The 14467-nt window shown below is 39.1% G+C and overlaps 1 protein-coding gene across 5 annotated transcripts in view; it reads left to right on the top strand.

Moving 5' to 3' along the window:
- Positions 1-14467, top strand: part of TRIM37 (tripartite motif containing 37) — a 117047-nt gene that overhangs the window by 50329 nt on the left and 52251 nt on the right. For all 5 annotated transcript variants that reach the window (XM_060203842.1, XM_060203844.1, XM_060203845.1 and 2 more), the window contains exons 13-16: positions 1395-1574; positions 9391-9505; positions 10608-10826; positions 12790-12926. In XM_060203842.1, coding sequence (XP_060059825.1) covers positions 1395-1574; positions 9391-9505; positions 10608-10826; positions 12790-12926 — 651 coding nt within the window. The remainder of the gene's footprint in view (positions 1-1394; positions 1575-9390; positions 9506-10607; positions 10827-12789; positions 12927-14467) is intronic.

The raw sequence follows: 14467 nt of genomic DNA, 5'->3' as shown, positions 1-14467 counted from the left end.
TTTCACTAAAGCAGAGGATTTTGGGGGAGTGGAAGGGGACTTTCAGGTCATGGTGCATGATGGTGGAGACGGACCTAGGCTGGGGGGCGGTGAGTGTTTTAATGAAAGTGAGCAATTTTACTTATATATCAACAACTGTACCTATTGTAGACCATTAATTGTTCCAATAAAAATAATAGTTATGGTACTAAATCATAAGAGTAACATCTTGGGAGTCGGGCTGTAGCGCAGCGGGCTAAGCGCAGGTGGCGCAGAGCACAAGGACCAGCATAAGAATCCCGGTTCGAACCCCGGCTCCCCACCTGCAGGGGAGTCGCTTCACAGGCGGTGAAGCAGGTCAGCAGGTGTCTATCTTTCTCTTCTCCTCTCTGTCTTCCCCTCCCTCTCTCCATTTCTCTCTGTCCTATCCAACAACGACAACAACAATAGTAACTACAACAATAAAACAACAAGGGCAACAAAAGGGAATAAGTAAATAAAATAAATATAAAAAAAAATTTAATAAAAAAGAGTAACATCTTCATAGAACTGAAAGAAAAAAGATATTAGCCTAGAATTCTGTACTCAGCATGTTTTCTTTATAAAGACATTTTCAGACTTGGACTATGAGAAGTGTTTAAAGAACATTCCCTATGTGGAAGGGGAAAAAAGATACCATTTGGATATCTGAATCCTAAACAGAGGACTGGAAGCATTAGAAATAGAAACTGCATGGGTAAATTTAAAAAAAAAAAACAACAACTCTATTCATATAGCTCTATATAATTGACTGTTTAAGCAGAAAATAACATCATTATACTCTGGGGCTTATATAGATATAAAAATGCATGACTGCTGAAGCAAAAAAAAAAAAAAAACCTCAATAGTGAGAGCACAGAACTATAATAAAGTCCCAGCACAAAGTTTGAAGGTAGTTTATAGATTTTTCCCCCACTATCTCAAAGTAGAATGTTGCTATATGATAAAATTTGGTAGATTTTTACCCCTCTGGGCCAACTTGTTTAGATAGAAAGACAGAGAGCACAAGGCACCGAATCATCCTCCAGTGTGGTAGGGGCTGGATTCAAATCTGGATTGTATGTATTATGACAAAGCAGGCATCCATTTAGGTAAGCTATCTTGTCAGCTCTTAAAATGGAGGTTTGTACTGACTACATTATTAACATTTTTAAGAGGAAAAACAGTCTCAGTCATATTGTGGTATAGATAATAAATGACAACCTTTTCTGAAAGAAATGTAATGGTAGAGAGCGATAATTACTTACTAACCTTAATGTTTTAATAAGTCTTTTGTTCTTGATATGCAATGATTCCTTAATAACTATAATGTTTTGATAAATCTTTTCTTATAATGCAAACTGTACTAATGGTCTTTTTTTTTTTTTCAATTTTAGATATGAATATCGTGTAGAGATGGTTCATCAGTCCTGCAATGATCCTACTAAAAATATTATTCGAGAATTTGCTTCAGACTTTGAAGTTGGAGAATGCTGGGGTTATAATAGATTTTTCCGTTTGGATTTACTTGCAAATGAAGGATACTTGAATCGACAAAATGATACAGTGATCTTAAGGTAATAGGAAACATGATATTGTGGCATTTATCTGGGAATAATGCTACTAGAACTTTGTTTTAAAGTCCACTTCATAATTAGAATGCTGAAATTCACACTAACAGTAGTCTCATCATTATCTTTTCCATTTCATTTCAGGAGTTATGTGTAGTTGATGATTAATAAAAGTCAGAATGTGCTTGGCATCAGTTAATAATCCTGAAAATAAAAAATTATTATTTCCTTTAAACATTTTTTCCTTTCTTTTGATTTTATATATTTTTAAAATTTTTATATTTTCTTTTCTTTTTTTTTTTTTTTTTACCAGAGCACTGATCAGCTCTGGTTTACGGTGGCGCAGGGGATTGAACCTGCGACTTCGAAGCCTCAGGCATGACAGTCTGTTTGCATAATCATTATGCTATCTACCCCTGCCCAGTTTTTATATTTTCTTTATTTTTTTATCTTTATTTATTGGATAGAGATAGCCAGAAGCTAAGAGGAAGAGGAAAAAGACAAGAGAGACACCTGTATCCCTGCCTCACCTACCACTCATGAAGCTTTACCCCCTGCATGTGGGGACCAGGGGCTTGAACCTGGGTCCTTGTGGGCCACCACCTGGCCCCCAAAATTATTACTTCTAGGAAATGTTTTATTGTCCTATTCATCTGTTAAACTGGAAATCAAAAGACTACTGAGAGATGAAAACTTATTTTTCATCTTTGTATTATATGGATGACTGATTTATAAAATTTTAATTTCACAAAATAATTGCTCAGTTTTATTTTATATGTGAGTGAGAGACATATTCAGTACTAGGAATTGAATCTGTTTCATACATGGATTTTCTCTGCTCTACCTGCTGAGCCACCTACCTTGTTGCTTTTTTTTTTTTTTTTTTTTTTTCAGTACTGATGTATCTCTTTTTTTTTTTTTTTTTCTTTTTTTTTTTTCTTTTTTATTTAAGAAAGGATTAATTAACAAAACCATAGGGTAGGAGGGGTACAACCCCACACAATTCCCACCGCCCAATTTCCATATCCCACCCCCTCCCCCGATAGCTTTCCCATTCTCTATCCCTCTGGGAGCATGGACCCAGGGTCATTGTGGGTTGCAGAAGGTAGAAGGTCTGGCTTCTGTAATTGCTTCCCCGCTGAACATGGGCGTTGACTGGTCGGTCCATACTCCCAGTCTGCCTCTCTCTTTCCCTAGTAGGGTGGGTCTCTGGGGAAGCTGAGCTCCAGGACACATTGGTGGGGTCTTCAATCCAGGGAAGTCTGGCCGGCATCCTGATGACACCTGGAACCTGGTGACTGAAAAAAGAGTTAACATACAAAGCCAAACAAATTGTTGAGCAATCATGGACCCAAAGCTTGGAAAAGTGGAGAGGAAGTATTAGGGAGGCACTCACTGCAAACTCTAGCAAAGTCTACTTCTGCTTTCTTACTTTGGTGCCATACTCCAAACTCAGTCAATTTCTGCTTTGCGTTTCTAATCCTTTTTTTTTTTTTTTTTTACATGCATAACATTCCCCAGATTCCCATTTAACAATACAACCCCCACTATTTCATTCATCATTTTTCATGGACCTGTATTCTCCCCACCCACCCACCCACCCCAGAGTCTTTTACTTTGGTGTGATACTCCAATTCCATTTCAGGTTCTACTTGTGTTTTCTTTTCTAATCTTGTTTTTCAACTTCGGCCTGAGAGTGAGATCATCCCGTATTCATCCTTCTGTTTCTGACTTATTTCACTCAACATGATTTTTTCAAGGTCCATCCAAGATCGGCTGAAAACGGTGAAGTCACCATTTTTTACAGCTGAGTAGTATTCCATTGTGTATATATACCACAACTTGCTCAGCCACTCATCTGTTGTTGGACACCTGGGTTGCTTCCAGGTTTTGGCTATTACAAATTGTGCTGCCAAGAACATATGTGTACACAGATCTTTTTGGATGGCTGTTTTGGGTTCCTTAGGATATATCCCCAGGAGGGGAATTGCAGGGTCATAGGGTAGGTCCATTTCTAGCCTTCTGAGAGTTCTCCAAACTGTTCTCCACAGAGGTTGGACCAATTGACATTCCCACCAGCAGTGCAGGAGGGTTCCTTTGACCCCACACCCTCTCCAGCATTTGCTGCTGTTACCTTTTCTGATGTGTGACATTCTCACAGGAGTGAAGTGATATCTCATTGTTGTCTTGATTTGCATTTCTCTGACAATCAGAGACTTGGAGCATTTTTTCATGTGTTTCTCGGCCTTTTGGATCTCTTCTGTGGTGAATATTCTGTCCAAGTCCTCCCCCCATTTTTGGATGGGGTTATTTGTTGTCTTGTTGTTGAGTCTGGCAAGCTCTTTATATATGTTGGTTATTAAACTCTTATCTGATGTATGGCATGTAAAGATCTTCTCCCATTCTGTGAGGGGTCTCTTGATTTGGGTAGTGGTTTCTTTTGCTGTGAAGAAGCTTTTTAATTTGATGTAGTCCCATAGGTTTATACTTGCCTTAGTCTTCCTTGTAATTGGATTCGTTTCATTGAAAATGTCTTTAAAATTTATGCGGAAAAAAGTTCTGCCAATATTTTCCTCTAAGTATCTGATAGTTTCTGGTCTAACATCCAAGTCCTTGATCCACTTGGAATTTACTTTTGTATTTGGTGAAATACAGTGATTCAGTTTCATTCTTCTGCATGTTTCCACCCATTGTTTCCAACACCATTTGTTGAAGAGACTCTGCTTTCCCCATGTAATAGTCTGGGCCCCTTTGTCAAAGATTAGATGTCCATAGGTGTGGGGCCTCATTTCTGGGCTCTCAATTCTATTCTACTGGTCAGTGTGTCTGTTCATGTTCCAGTACCAAGCAGTTTTGATGACAATGGCCCTATAATACAGTTTGAGATCTGGCAGTGTGATGCCTCCGGTTCTGTTCTTTTTTCTCAAGATCGTTTTGGCAATTCTAGGTCTTTTCTGGTTCCAGATAAACATTTGTAGCATTTTTTCTATTCTCCTAAAAAATGTGCTTGGGATCTTGATGGGGATAGCATTAAATTTGTAGATGGCTCTGGGTAATATATTCATTTTGATGATGTTAATTCTTCCAACCCATGAACATGGAATATCTTTCCACTTCTTTGTGTCTTTTTCAATTTCTTTGAGTAGTGACTCATAATTTTCAGTATACAAGTCTTTCACTTCTTTGGTTAGGTTTATTCCTAGATATTTTATAGTTTTTGTTGCTATAGAAAAAGGAACTGATTTCTGGATTTCAATTTCTTCTAACTTAGTGTTTGCATAGAGGAATGCCACTGACTTTTGAATGTTAATTTTATAGCCTGACACATTACTGTATTGCCTGATGATTTCCAAAAGCTTCTTGCTGGATTCCTTAGGTTTTTCCATGTATACTATCATGTCATCTGCAAATAAGGAGAGTTTGACTTCTTCTCTTCCAATCTGTATGCCTTTAATTCCTTGCTCCTGCCTGTTTGCTATGGCAAGAACTTCCAACACTATGTTGAATAGTAATGGTGATAGTGGGCAGCCCTGTCTAGTACCTGATCTGAGGGGAAATGCTTCCAGTTTTTCACCATTGAGTATGATGTTGGCTGTAGGTTTGCTATATATAGACTCCACTATCTTCAGGAATTTTCCATCTATTCCTATTTTTTGTAGTGTTTTGATCATAAAGGGATGTTGTATTTTGTCAAAGGCTTTCTCTGCATCTATTGATATGACCATGTGGTTTTTGGTCTTGCTTTTGTTGATGTGGTGGATCACATTGATTGACTTACGTATATTAAACCAACCTTGCATGCCTGGGATAAACCCCACTTGGTCATGATGAACAATTTTTTTGATATACTGCTGTATCCGGTTGGCTAGAATTTTGTTCAATATTTTCGCATCTATGTTCATCAGAGATATTGGTCTGTAGTTTTCTTTTTTGGTTGTGTCCCTGTCTGCTTTTGGTATCAGGGTGATGTTGGCTTCATAGAAGCTGGCAGGGAGTATTCCAGTGTCTTCAATCTTCTGGAAGACTTTTAAAAGTAGAGGTATTAGTTCTTCTTTGAAAGTTTTGTAGAATTCATTTGTAAAACCATCTGGTCCAGGACTTTTATTTTTGGGAAGATTTTTGATAACTGTTTCAATTTCATTAGCTGTGATGGGCCTGTTCATGTTATCCACTTCCTCTTTACTTAGTTTTGGAAGTTGGTAGGTATCTAGGAAATCATTCATTTCTTCCAGGTTCTCTAGCTTGGTGGCATATAGTTGTTCATAGAAGCCTCGCATGATATGTTGAATTTCTGCAGTGTCTGTTGTGATTTCTCCTCTTTCATTTACTATCCGATTTATTTGGGTCTTCTCCCTTTTTTGTTTTGTGAGTCTGGCTAAAGGTTTGTCGATTTTGTTTACTCTTTCGAAGAACCAACATTTACTTTCATTGATCTTTTGTATGGTTTTCCTATTATCAATGTTATTTATTTCTGCCCTAACTTTAGTAATTTCTGTCCTTCTGGTTGCTTTAGGATTCCTTTGTTGTTCTTCTTCTAGGTCTTTGAGATGTGCAATCAGGCTGTTTATTTGTGCCTTTTCTTGTTTCCTAATGTGTGCTTGTATAGCTATGAACTTCCCTCTTAGGACTGCTTTAGCTGTGTCCCAAATATTTTGATAGCTTGTGTCTTCATTTTCATTGAACTCTCGAAACATTTTGATTTCTTCCTTGATTTCCTCTTTGACCCAGAAGTTGTTAAGAAGTGTACTGGTGAGCTTCCACATTTTGGCACTGTTACTAATCTTTTGTTGATTGTTAAATGTTAGTTTAATTCCACTGTGGTCTGAGAAGATGCTTGGGATGATTTCAGTGCTCTTGAATAGGCTGATGCTGTCTTTGTGGCCTAACGTATGGTCTATCCTTGAGAATGATCCATGTGGATTTGAGTAAAATGTGTATTCCAGTTTCTTGGGATGAATGACTCTGAAAATGTCCAATAGTTCTAGTTTATCTATCTCTTCATTTAGCTCCCTTATGTCTTTACTGATTTTCTGCCTGGATGATCTGTCAAGTTGAGATAGTGGGGTGTTGAAGTCCCCTACTATGATTGTGTTACTGTTAATATATTGTTGTAGCTCTTTCAGTAGAAGTTTGATGTATTTAGATGGCTTCTCATTGGGTGCATAGATATTAATAATTGTTAAGTCCTCTTGATTGACTGATCCTCTGAGCATTAAGTAGTGTCCATTCCTATCTTTTTTAATCTTATCTATTTTAAAGTCTATCATGTCAGATATGAGAATAGCTGTTCCTGCCCTTTTTTGTGGGCCATTGGCTTGAATGATGGTTTTCCATCCTTTCACTTTAAGTCTGTGTTTGTCTTGTTGAGTTAGGTGAGTTTCCTGTAGACAACATATTGTTGGGTTGTGTTTTCTGATCCATCTTCCTACTCTGTGTCTTTTAATAGGTGAATTCAGGCCATTGACATTTATTGATATCAAAGATTGAAGATATTTTAACGCCATTCTTGTAGAGTTTTAGAGTGTTTTGATATATGTCCTATTTGTGGTGGTCTGACTGTTTATAGGAGACCTTTCAGAACTTCTTTCAGGGCAGGCTTGGTGATGGTTGCTTCCTTCAACTGTTGCTTGTCTGAGAAGGTTTTGATGCTTCCATCTAGTCTGAATGTCAATCTAGCAGGATATAGTATTCTTGGCTGAAAGCCTTTCTCATTGAGCACTCGATAGATATCTTGCCATTCTCTTCTGGCCTGTAGTGTTTGTATGGAGAAGTCTGCTGCTAATCTTATGGGTTTTCCTTTGTAGGTGACTCTTTGTTTTTCTCTTGCAGCCTTGAGGATCCTTTCTTTATCCTTATTCCTTTCCAATCTAAGTATGACATGTCTTGGTGTCTTTAGGTCTGTGTTAATTCTGTTTGGGACCCTCTGGGCTTCTTGAATCTTTATGTCTTTGGTGTTGTCTAGACTAGAGAAATTTTCAGCTATTATGGCCTGGAGAACGCTTTCTTCCTCCCCTTCTCTTTCTTCCTCTGGTAAGCCAATAATGCGTATATTGTTTCTTTTGAAGTCATCCCATAGGACTCTGTTGTTGTTTTCAGCATCTCTTAATCCTTTTTTGAGATCTCTTACTTCTTTTTTAGTTGTCTCTAATTCATCCTCAATCTTGCTAATTCTGTCTTCAGCCTCATTGATTCTGTTCTCTCTGCCCTCTACTGTTTTCTGGAGTTCATCTATTTTGTTGCCCTGCTGTGATACTGTTTTAGCTTGTTCAGCTAGTTGCCTTCTTAGCTCAGCGATTTCAGCTTTCAGCTCTCTAATAACCATGAGATAATTAGAATTTTCTTCCATATTCTCATTTGTTGTTCCTGCATTTCTGATTACAATTTTTTCAAATTCTTTACTCACTCCTGTTATTATTTCCTTAGCTAATGTTTGGATGTTGAACTCGTTGTTTTGTGCTTCACCCTCTGGAGGACTTTTAGCTGGACTCTTGTCCTGGTTCGAGTCTCCAATATTTTTTCTTGTTGTTTTAACCATTTTAAATAAGTTAACAGTTTTTTCAATCCCTGAGTTGGAGTTCAGTGGTGTAAAAGCCTTTTTTTTTTCCCCTGTAGGCTATGGGAGCCTGAGGGCTTTTAAACTATCAATAGGCTTCTTAGCTTAATCACTGACTCCTGACCAAGAGATAAAGCAGGGTGTGGCAGAGATAATCCAGTGGTTATGCAAAGAGACTTTCACAGCCCCTCAGCTATGCCACGGAGGTATAGGTCTTCTGAGTTTCCTGGTTAGATCTCTGTACCCTGGTGTCCCTCCCTGTTGCTGCTCCAGATTCTGAGGGTAGTAGCAATGGAGACTCAGAGTTGCACTTGGTGAGTCTCTGGGGAGTCCTTTCCTCCCTTCAGCTGTCCCCTTGTTGGTGGAGCAGACTGAAGGTGGTGTCTCCACTGACAAACTGTCTAACTGTTAGCAGTCACTTAATCTCTCCTTAGGCCCCTCTCTACTCTCTGTCACCAGCCACGCGTGTTTGTACTCACGGGTGATTTACTGGGTTTCTGTGGTCATTCTAGTCCTGTCGTGTTTCGGTCCGGGTGGTCTCCTTTGGTATTCCTAGTTGATCCGGGAGAGGATAGGAGAGGAGAGAAAGCAATCTGCTGCTCGTAGCTCCGCCTCCGGAAGTCGAATACTCCCTTGTTGCTTTACTAAGTGTTTTTTTTTTAATACTCATTTCCCTTTTGTTGATTTTTTATTGTTGTTGTAGTTATTATTGTTGTTACTGATGTTGTTGTTGGGTAGGACAGAGAGAAATGGAGAGAGGAAGGGAAGACAGAGAAGGAGAGAGAAAGATAGACAGCTACAGACCTGCTTCAATGCCTGTGAAGTGATTTCGCTGCAGGAGGGGAGCTGAGGGCTCGAACTGGGATCCTTACACCAGTCCTTGCGCTTTGCACTATGTGCACTTAACCCACTGCACTATTGCCTGACTCCCACTAAGTATTTCTTTATGGCAAAGAAGAAATAAAAAGGAATAGATGAAAATTATTTAAAAGAAATGATAGTAAATGATTATTTTTATAAGAAAGTATGGTATTTTACTGTTTAGATTATTTTTATTTTTTAAAAATATTTTATTTGTTGGATAGAAACAAATTGAAAGGGGAGAGGGAGACAGAGAGGAAGAGACACCTGTAGCACTGTATCACATGCGAAGCTTCTCCTCTGCAGGCAGGTAGGGGCTGGGGTCTTTCACCCCGGTCCTTTGGATTATTTTTCATGTGCAGCTTCTTTCTTTCATCCTCCCTTTGCCCACCTTTCTTTTGTTTTCAGATTTCAGGTACGTTCACCAACTTTCTTTCAAAAGTGTCGGGACCAGCATTGGTATATTACTCAGTTGGAAGCTGCACAGACTAGTTATATCCAACAAATAAATAACCTAAAAGAGGTAAGCAAGTGTTGTATTTTGGAATGCTTTCTCTTGTCTTTTTTTGCCTTTTATATTTTGATTTTTTATAGAAAGATAGAGACACAGATAGGAGATACCAAAGCACCTAAATTTCCTCCAGTACAGTGGGACTGAGCTCAAACCTGCACTTTTGATGTAGTGGACTATCGTGGTGAGCTATTTTGACAACTCGCTGTTTGTGGTTTTATAGAAAAATTCATTTAACTTGTTTCCCATCCTCACCACCTAAGAGCCTTCAATTCTGTATTAATTTAGTAGTCACTAGCTACATGTGGTTATTTAGATTTAACTTAATTCAAATTAGAATTCAGTTCCTTAATTGCACCAGCCACATTTAAAGTGTCTGTATTAGGCATCACAGATATAAAACATTTCTATCATAGTATAATGTTTTATCTGATTGTGTTGCTTTAGTGTGAGTTAAAAGCTAGTACTTGGTGCATTGGGGATTTCTCTTTCCTTGTACTGTTGAGAATTTAGAGGATTCTAAACTATAGAATTTCACTTCCTTTTTTTTTTTTCTTTCCCCCCAAGAGCACTATTCAGCTCTGGCTTATGGTGATGTGGGGGATTGAACCTGGGACTTTGGGGCATCAGGCATAATAGTCTCTTTGTATAACCATTATGCTATCTACCCCTGCCAATTCTAAGCTATAGAATAATTGGAAGTTGTAGTATCTTGGATTCTCACCTATTAGATTGAGCACCATTAGCAATGATTAACTAAACTATAAAAGAATATTTCTTTCTACCAATAGATCTTGAGTGGTCAGTTTGAAGTGCTCAGGTTAGTTAATAGATGAGGGAGGGGAAAATAGATATATGAGATATTCATTTTATGTACGATTTTGTGCTTTATTGTTTTCTAATTGTATCTGTAACTCAGACTAAATTTGGAAGTAAAAGAACAAATTCAGCAGGTTCTCCCCCACCCAAAAAGAAAAAAAGACAGAAGTGAGTAAGATTGTTCAATAAACTAGGAATATTGGAATATTCTTCTTTTTATTTGAAGCACTTTGTAATGTACCAGTAACACACTATTCTTAATTTACGTTTAATTGTGATGCTCTTCTTTTAAAAGAGGCTTACTATTGAGTTGTCTCGGACTCAGAAGTCAAGAGATTTGTCACCACCAGCTAATCATCTTAGCCCCCAAAATGATGAGATTCCTGAAACTCGATCTAAGAAATCTGGGTCGTGCACTGATGTACTAGTCCCGGATGGTGCTACTACAGCTTCTTTAAGAGACACCAAGGAGGATGAAGAAGATGAGGAGAAAATTCATAATGAAGATTACCATGTAATAATTAGGCCTGTTTTATATTTATTCTGTGTTTGATAAAAAGAAATGAGTGCTTAATTTCCAGTATATTCCACCTCAATCAAATGTAGAAGGGATCAGTGTGCTGAAAATTTTGTCCCAACGCTAGTAAAATAAACTTACTTGTATAGTGTGCTGCTTTGCTATCTACACAGCCCAGTTTCAAGTCTGCCACCACATCACTGAAGGAAGCTTTGGTGTTACGGTGTTTCACACTCTGTCTTCCATCCTCTCTCTCTCTCTTTTTAAGATTTTCTTTATTTACTAATGAGAAAGATAGGAGAGAGAAAGAACCAGACATCATTATGATACATATGCTGCTGGGGATTCAACTCAGGACCTCGTGCTTGAGAGTCCTGTGCTTTATCACTGTGCCACCTCCCAGACCTCCATCCTATCTCCATTAGAGAGAGAGAGAGAGAGAATCTGTCCATTTTTATTATTAGTCTGTGGCCTTCTATAAATGATGGCATTTGTAAGTCAAATGTTGACTCAAAGATAGGTGAAGATATTTTTGTATTAGTTGATTATGATGGCAGATTTCAGGTCTGAGTTAAAACAAAGGAGCCAGTTGGGAGAGAGGTTAAAGACAGAATGAGAGTGCTAACAAAATGAGCTCTCAAGTGAAACAGTTAACCATTATGAGAATGAATTACTGAAAGGGTGAATTTTGTAGGTAGGGCACCTGAAAGTGGAAATGTGTAGATAAGTGAGAGTTTTTGTGTGTTCATTTGCGTTGCTTTTTTTGTCACAAGTGTTGAGACTCAGACTCAGTACCTGGATAGTGACTCCTACTCCCAGCAGCCTCTCCCCCCACACACTTTGATTAGAGGTGTAAAGCTAGGGAGAGAGAGACAAAGACTTTTAGGGGTCAGAGACTTGAACCCAGGTCTCTATGTAAGGTCATATGTGTATTCTGCGTGGTGTGCTATCACCCAGGCCTTTCATAGGGTTTTTTAAAAAATATTTATTTATTCCCTTTTGTTGCCCTTGTTTTTTATTGTTGTAATCATTATTGATGATGTTGTTGGATAGGACAGAGAGAAATGGAGAGAGGAGGGGAAGACAGAGAGGGGGAGAGAAAGATAGACACCTACAGACCTGCTTCACCACCTGTGAAGCGACTCCCCTGCAGGTGAGGAGCCGGGGGCTCAAAACGGGATCCTTAAGCCAGTCCTTGTGCTTTGCGCCACCTGTGCTTAACCCGCTGTGCTACAGCCTGACTCCCCTTTGACAGGGTTTTATAGTGAGCTTGAGAATGGTAGAAGTTAGATGGATCTTACAGAGTGAAGTTTTGTAACATACGCTCAACCAGGTGTGCCACCACCCAGCCCTGTAGAGTGATGTTTAAAATGTTATTCTTCCACCTGCAGGGGAGTCACTTCACAGGCGGTGAAGCAGGTCTGCAGGTGTCTGTCTTTCTCTCCCCCTCTCTGTCTTCCCCTCCTCTCTCCATTTCTCTCTGTCCTATCCAACAACGACGACAACAATAAAACAACAAGGGCAACAAGAAGGAATAAATAAATAAAATAAAATATTAAAAAAAAATAAAATAAAATAAAATAAAATGTTATTCTGTGAGGAACCTTACTGGGAGCAGACAAAGAAATTGGCTAGAGATTGAGAGAGGAGGGGGAGATAGGGAGAGAGAGAGAGAGAGAGAGAGGGAGGGAGGGACCTGAAGCTCTGCTTCACCGCTCGTGAAGCTTTCTCTCTGCAGATGGGGACCAGCGGCTTGAACCTGGTTCCTTGTGCACTGTAGCGCATGTGCTTAACCAGGTATTCCACTACCTGGCCTTGTGTGACTTTCTTTATAGAGCACTTCACCCTAAACACAGAAAATTGGTGATTGTTGTGATTTTTGGTCCATGGGTTGGATGGGATGACTAGCAATATAGAAAATATGTGATAGATGCCTTGTTTCTTTGATTTACTCTTCTAGCATGAGCTTTCTGATGGAGATCTAGATTTAGATCTTGTTGGTGAAGATGAAGTAAATCACCTGGATGGCAGCAGTTCCTCTGCCAGTTCTACAGCAACAAGTAACACAGAAGAAAATGACATTGATGAAGAAACCATGTGAGTATCTTACATTAACTACCACAATTAAGCCTTTTTTTTTTAAACTATATTTATCTGATAGAGATAGCCAGAAATCAAGAAGGAAGGGGGAGATAGAGAGAGAGAGATGCTTCACTACTCGTGAAGCTTCGCCCCTGCAGGTGGGGCTCAAACCTGGGTCCTTGCACACTATTGTCACGTGTGCGCTCAACTAGGTTTGCCACCACTGGCCCCTTATTAAGGCTTTTATTTATTTATTTTTTTAATTTTTAAAAAAATATTTATTTATTTATTTTCCCTTTGTTTTTGCCCTTGTTGTTTTATTGTTGTAGTCATTATTATTGTTGTTATTGATGCCTTCGTTGTTGGATAGGATAGAGAGAAATGGAGAGAGGAGGGGGAGACAGGGAGAGAGAAAGATAGACACCTGCAGACCTGCTTCACCGCTTGTGAAGCAACTCCCCTGCAGGTGGGGAGCCGGGGGCTTGAACCAAGACCCTTACGCTGGTCCTTGTGCTTTGCGCCACCTGCGCTTAACCGCTGCGCTACCGCCCGACTCCCTTATTAAGGCTTTTAAATGATAGTTAGATGCATATTAACTAAATTAAGTTTAAAAGTGGAAATGTTTCGCTGTAATTTCTGTTAATGGGTAGAGACAAATTGAGAGGGGAGGGGAATATTGAGAAGAGAACAAGACATGCCTGCAGCCCTACCTCACCACTCATGAAGCTTTCCCCTGCAGGTAATGACCAAGAGCTTGAACCCTGGTCCTTGTGCACTGTAATGTATGCACTTTAGCCAGGCAGGCATAACACTAACTGGCTTCTAGCTGCAATTTTTTATGTTACATTTTGAGATTAGGTGAACATATTTATCACTGTGTGCTTACTAAAAAGGTATGTCAGGAAATTAGGGGGGCCTGGCCGTAGTGCACCTGATTGAGCACACATGTTACAATGCACAACGGATCTGAGTTTGAGCCTTGCTCTCCACCTGCAGGGAGGAATCTTCATAGTCAAGCAAGTTTGCAGGTGTCTTTTTTTCCCTATTTCCCCGTCACATACAACACCCTATCAATTTCCCTCTCTCCTATCTAGTAAAGAAGAAAGGAGGGGGGGAAATTAGGAAATTGATGTTGTAATATTGATCTGTAGTCTTTGAAAAATTTTGCCAGTGATGTGCTTTGTTTAGTCTGGGATCCAGTCCAGGGTCACATGTTGCTTTTAATTCAGTCTTTTTTTTTTTTTTTGTCTGCTTCAACCAGTGTCATTTTAGTACTTCCAAAAAATAAGGAAGTTGTTTTATTTATTTTTTGAAAAAAATTTAAATTATATTTATTTGATAGAGACAGCCAGAAATTAAGAGGAAGTGGGGAGAAAGAGAAGGAAAGAGAGAGACCTGCAGAACTGCTCCACCACTTGTGAAGCTTTCCTTTTGCAGATGGGGACCAGGGGCTTGAACCCAGGTCCTTTTGCATTGTAACATGTTCTTAACTAGGTGTGCCATTATCAGGCCCCCTATTTTCTTTATTTGATAGAGACAGCCAGAAATGGAGAGGA

This window comes from Erinaceus europaeus, chromosome 12, assembly GCF_950295315.1.
Source record: "Erinaceus europaeus chromosome 12, mEriEur2.1, whole genome shotgun sequence".
Taxonomy (NCBI): Eukaryota; Metazoa; Chordata; class Mammalia; order Eulipotyphla; family Erinaceidae; genus Erinaceus; species Erinaceus europaeus.
This window is presented reverse-complemented; position numbering and strand designations above follow the sequence as displayed.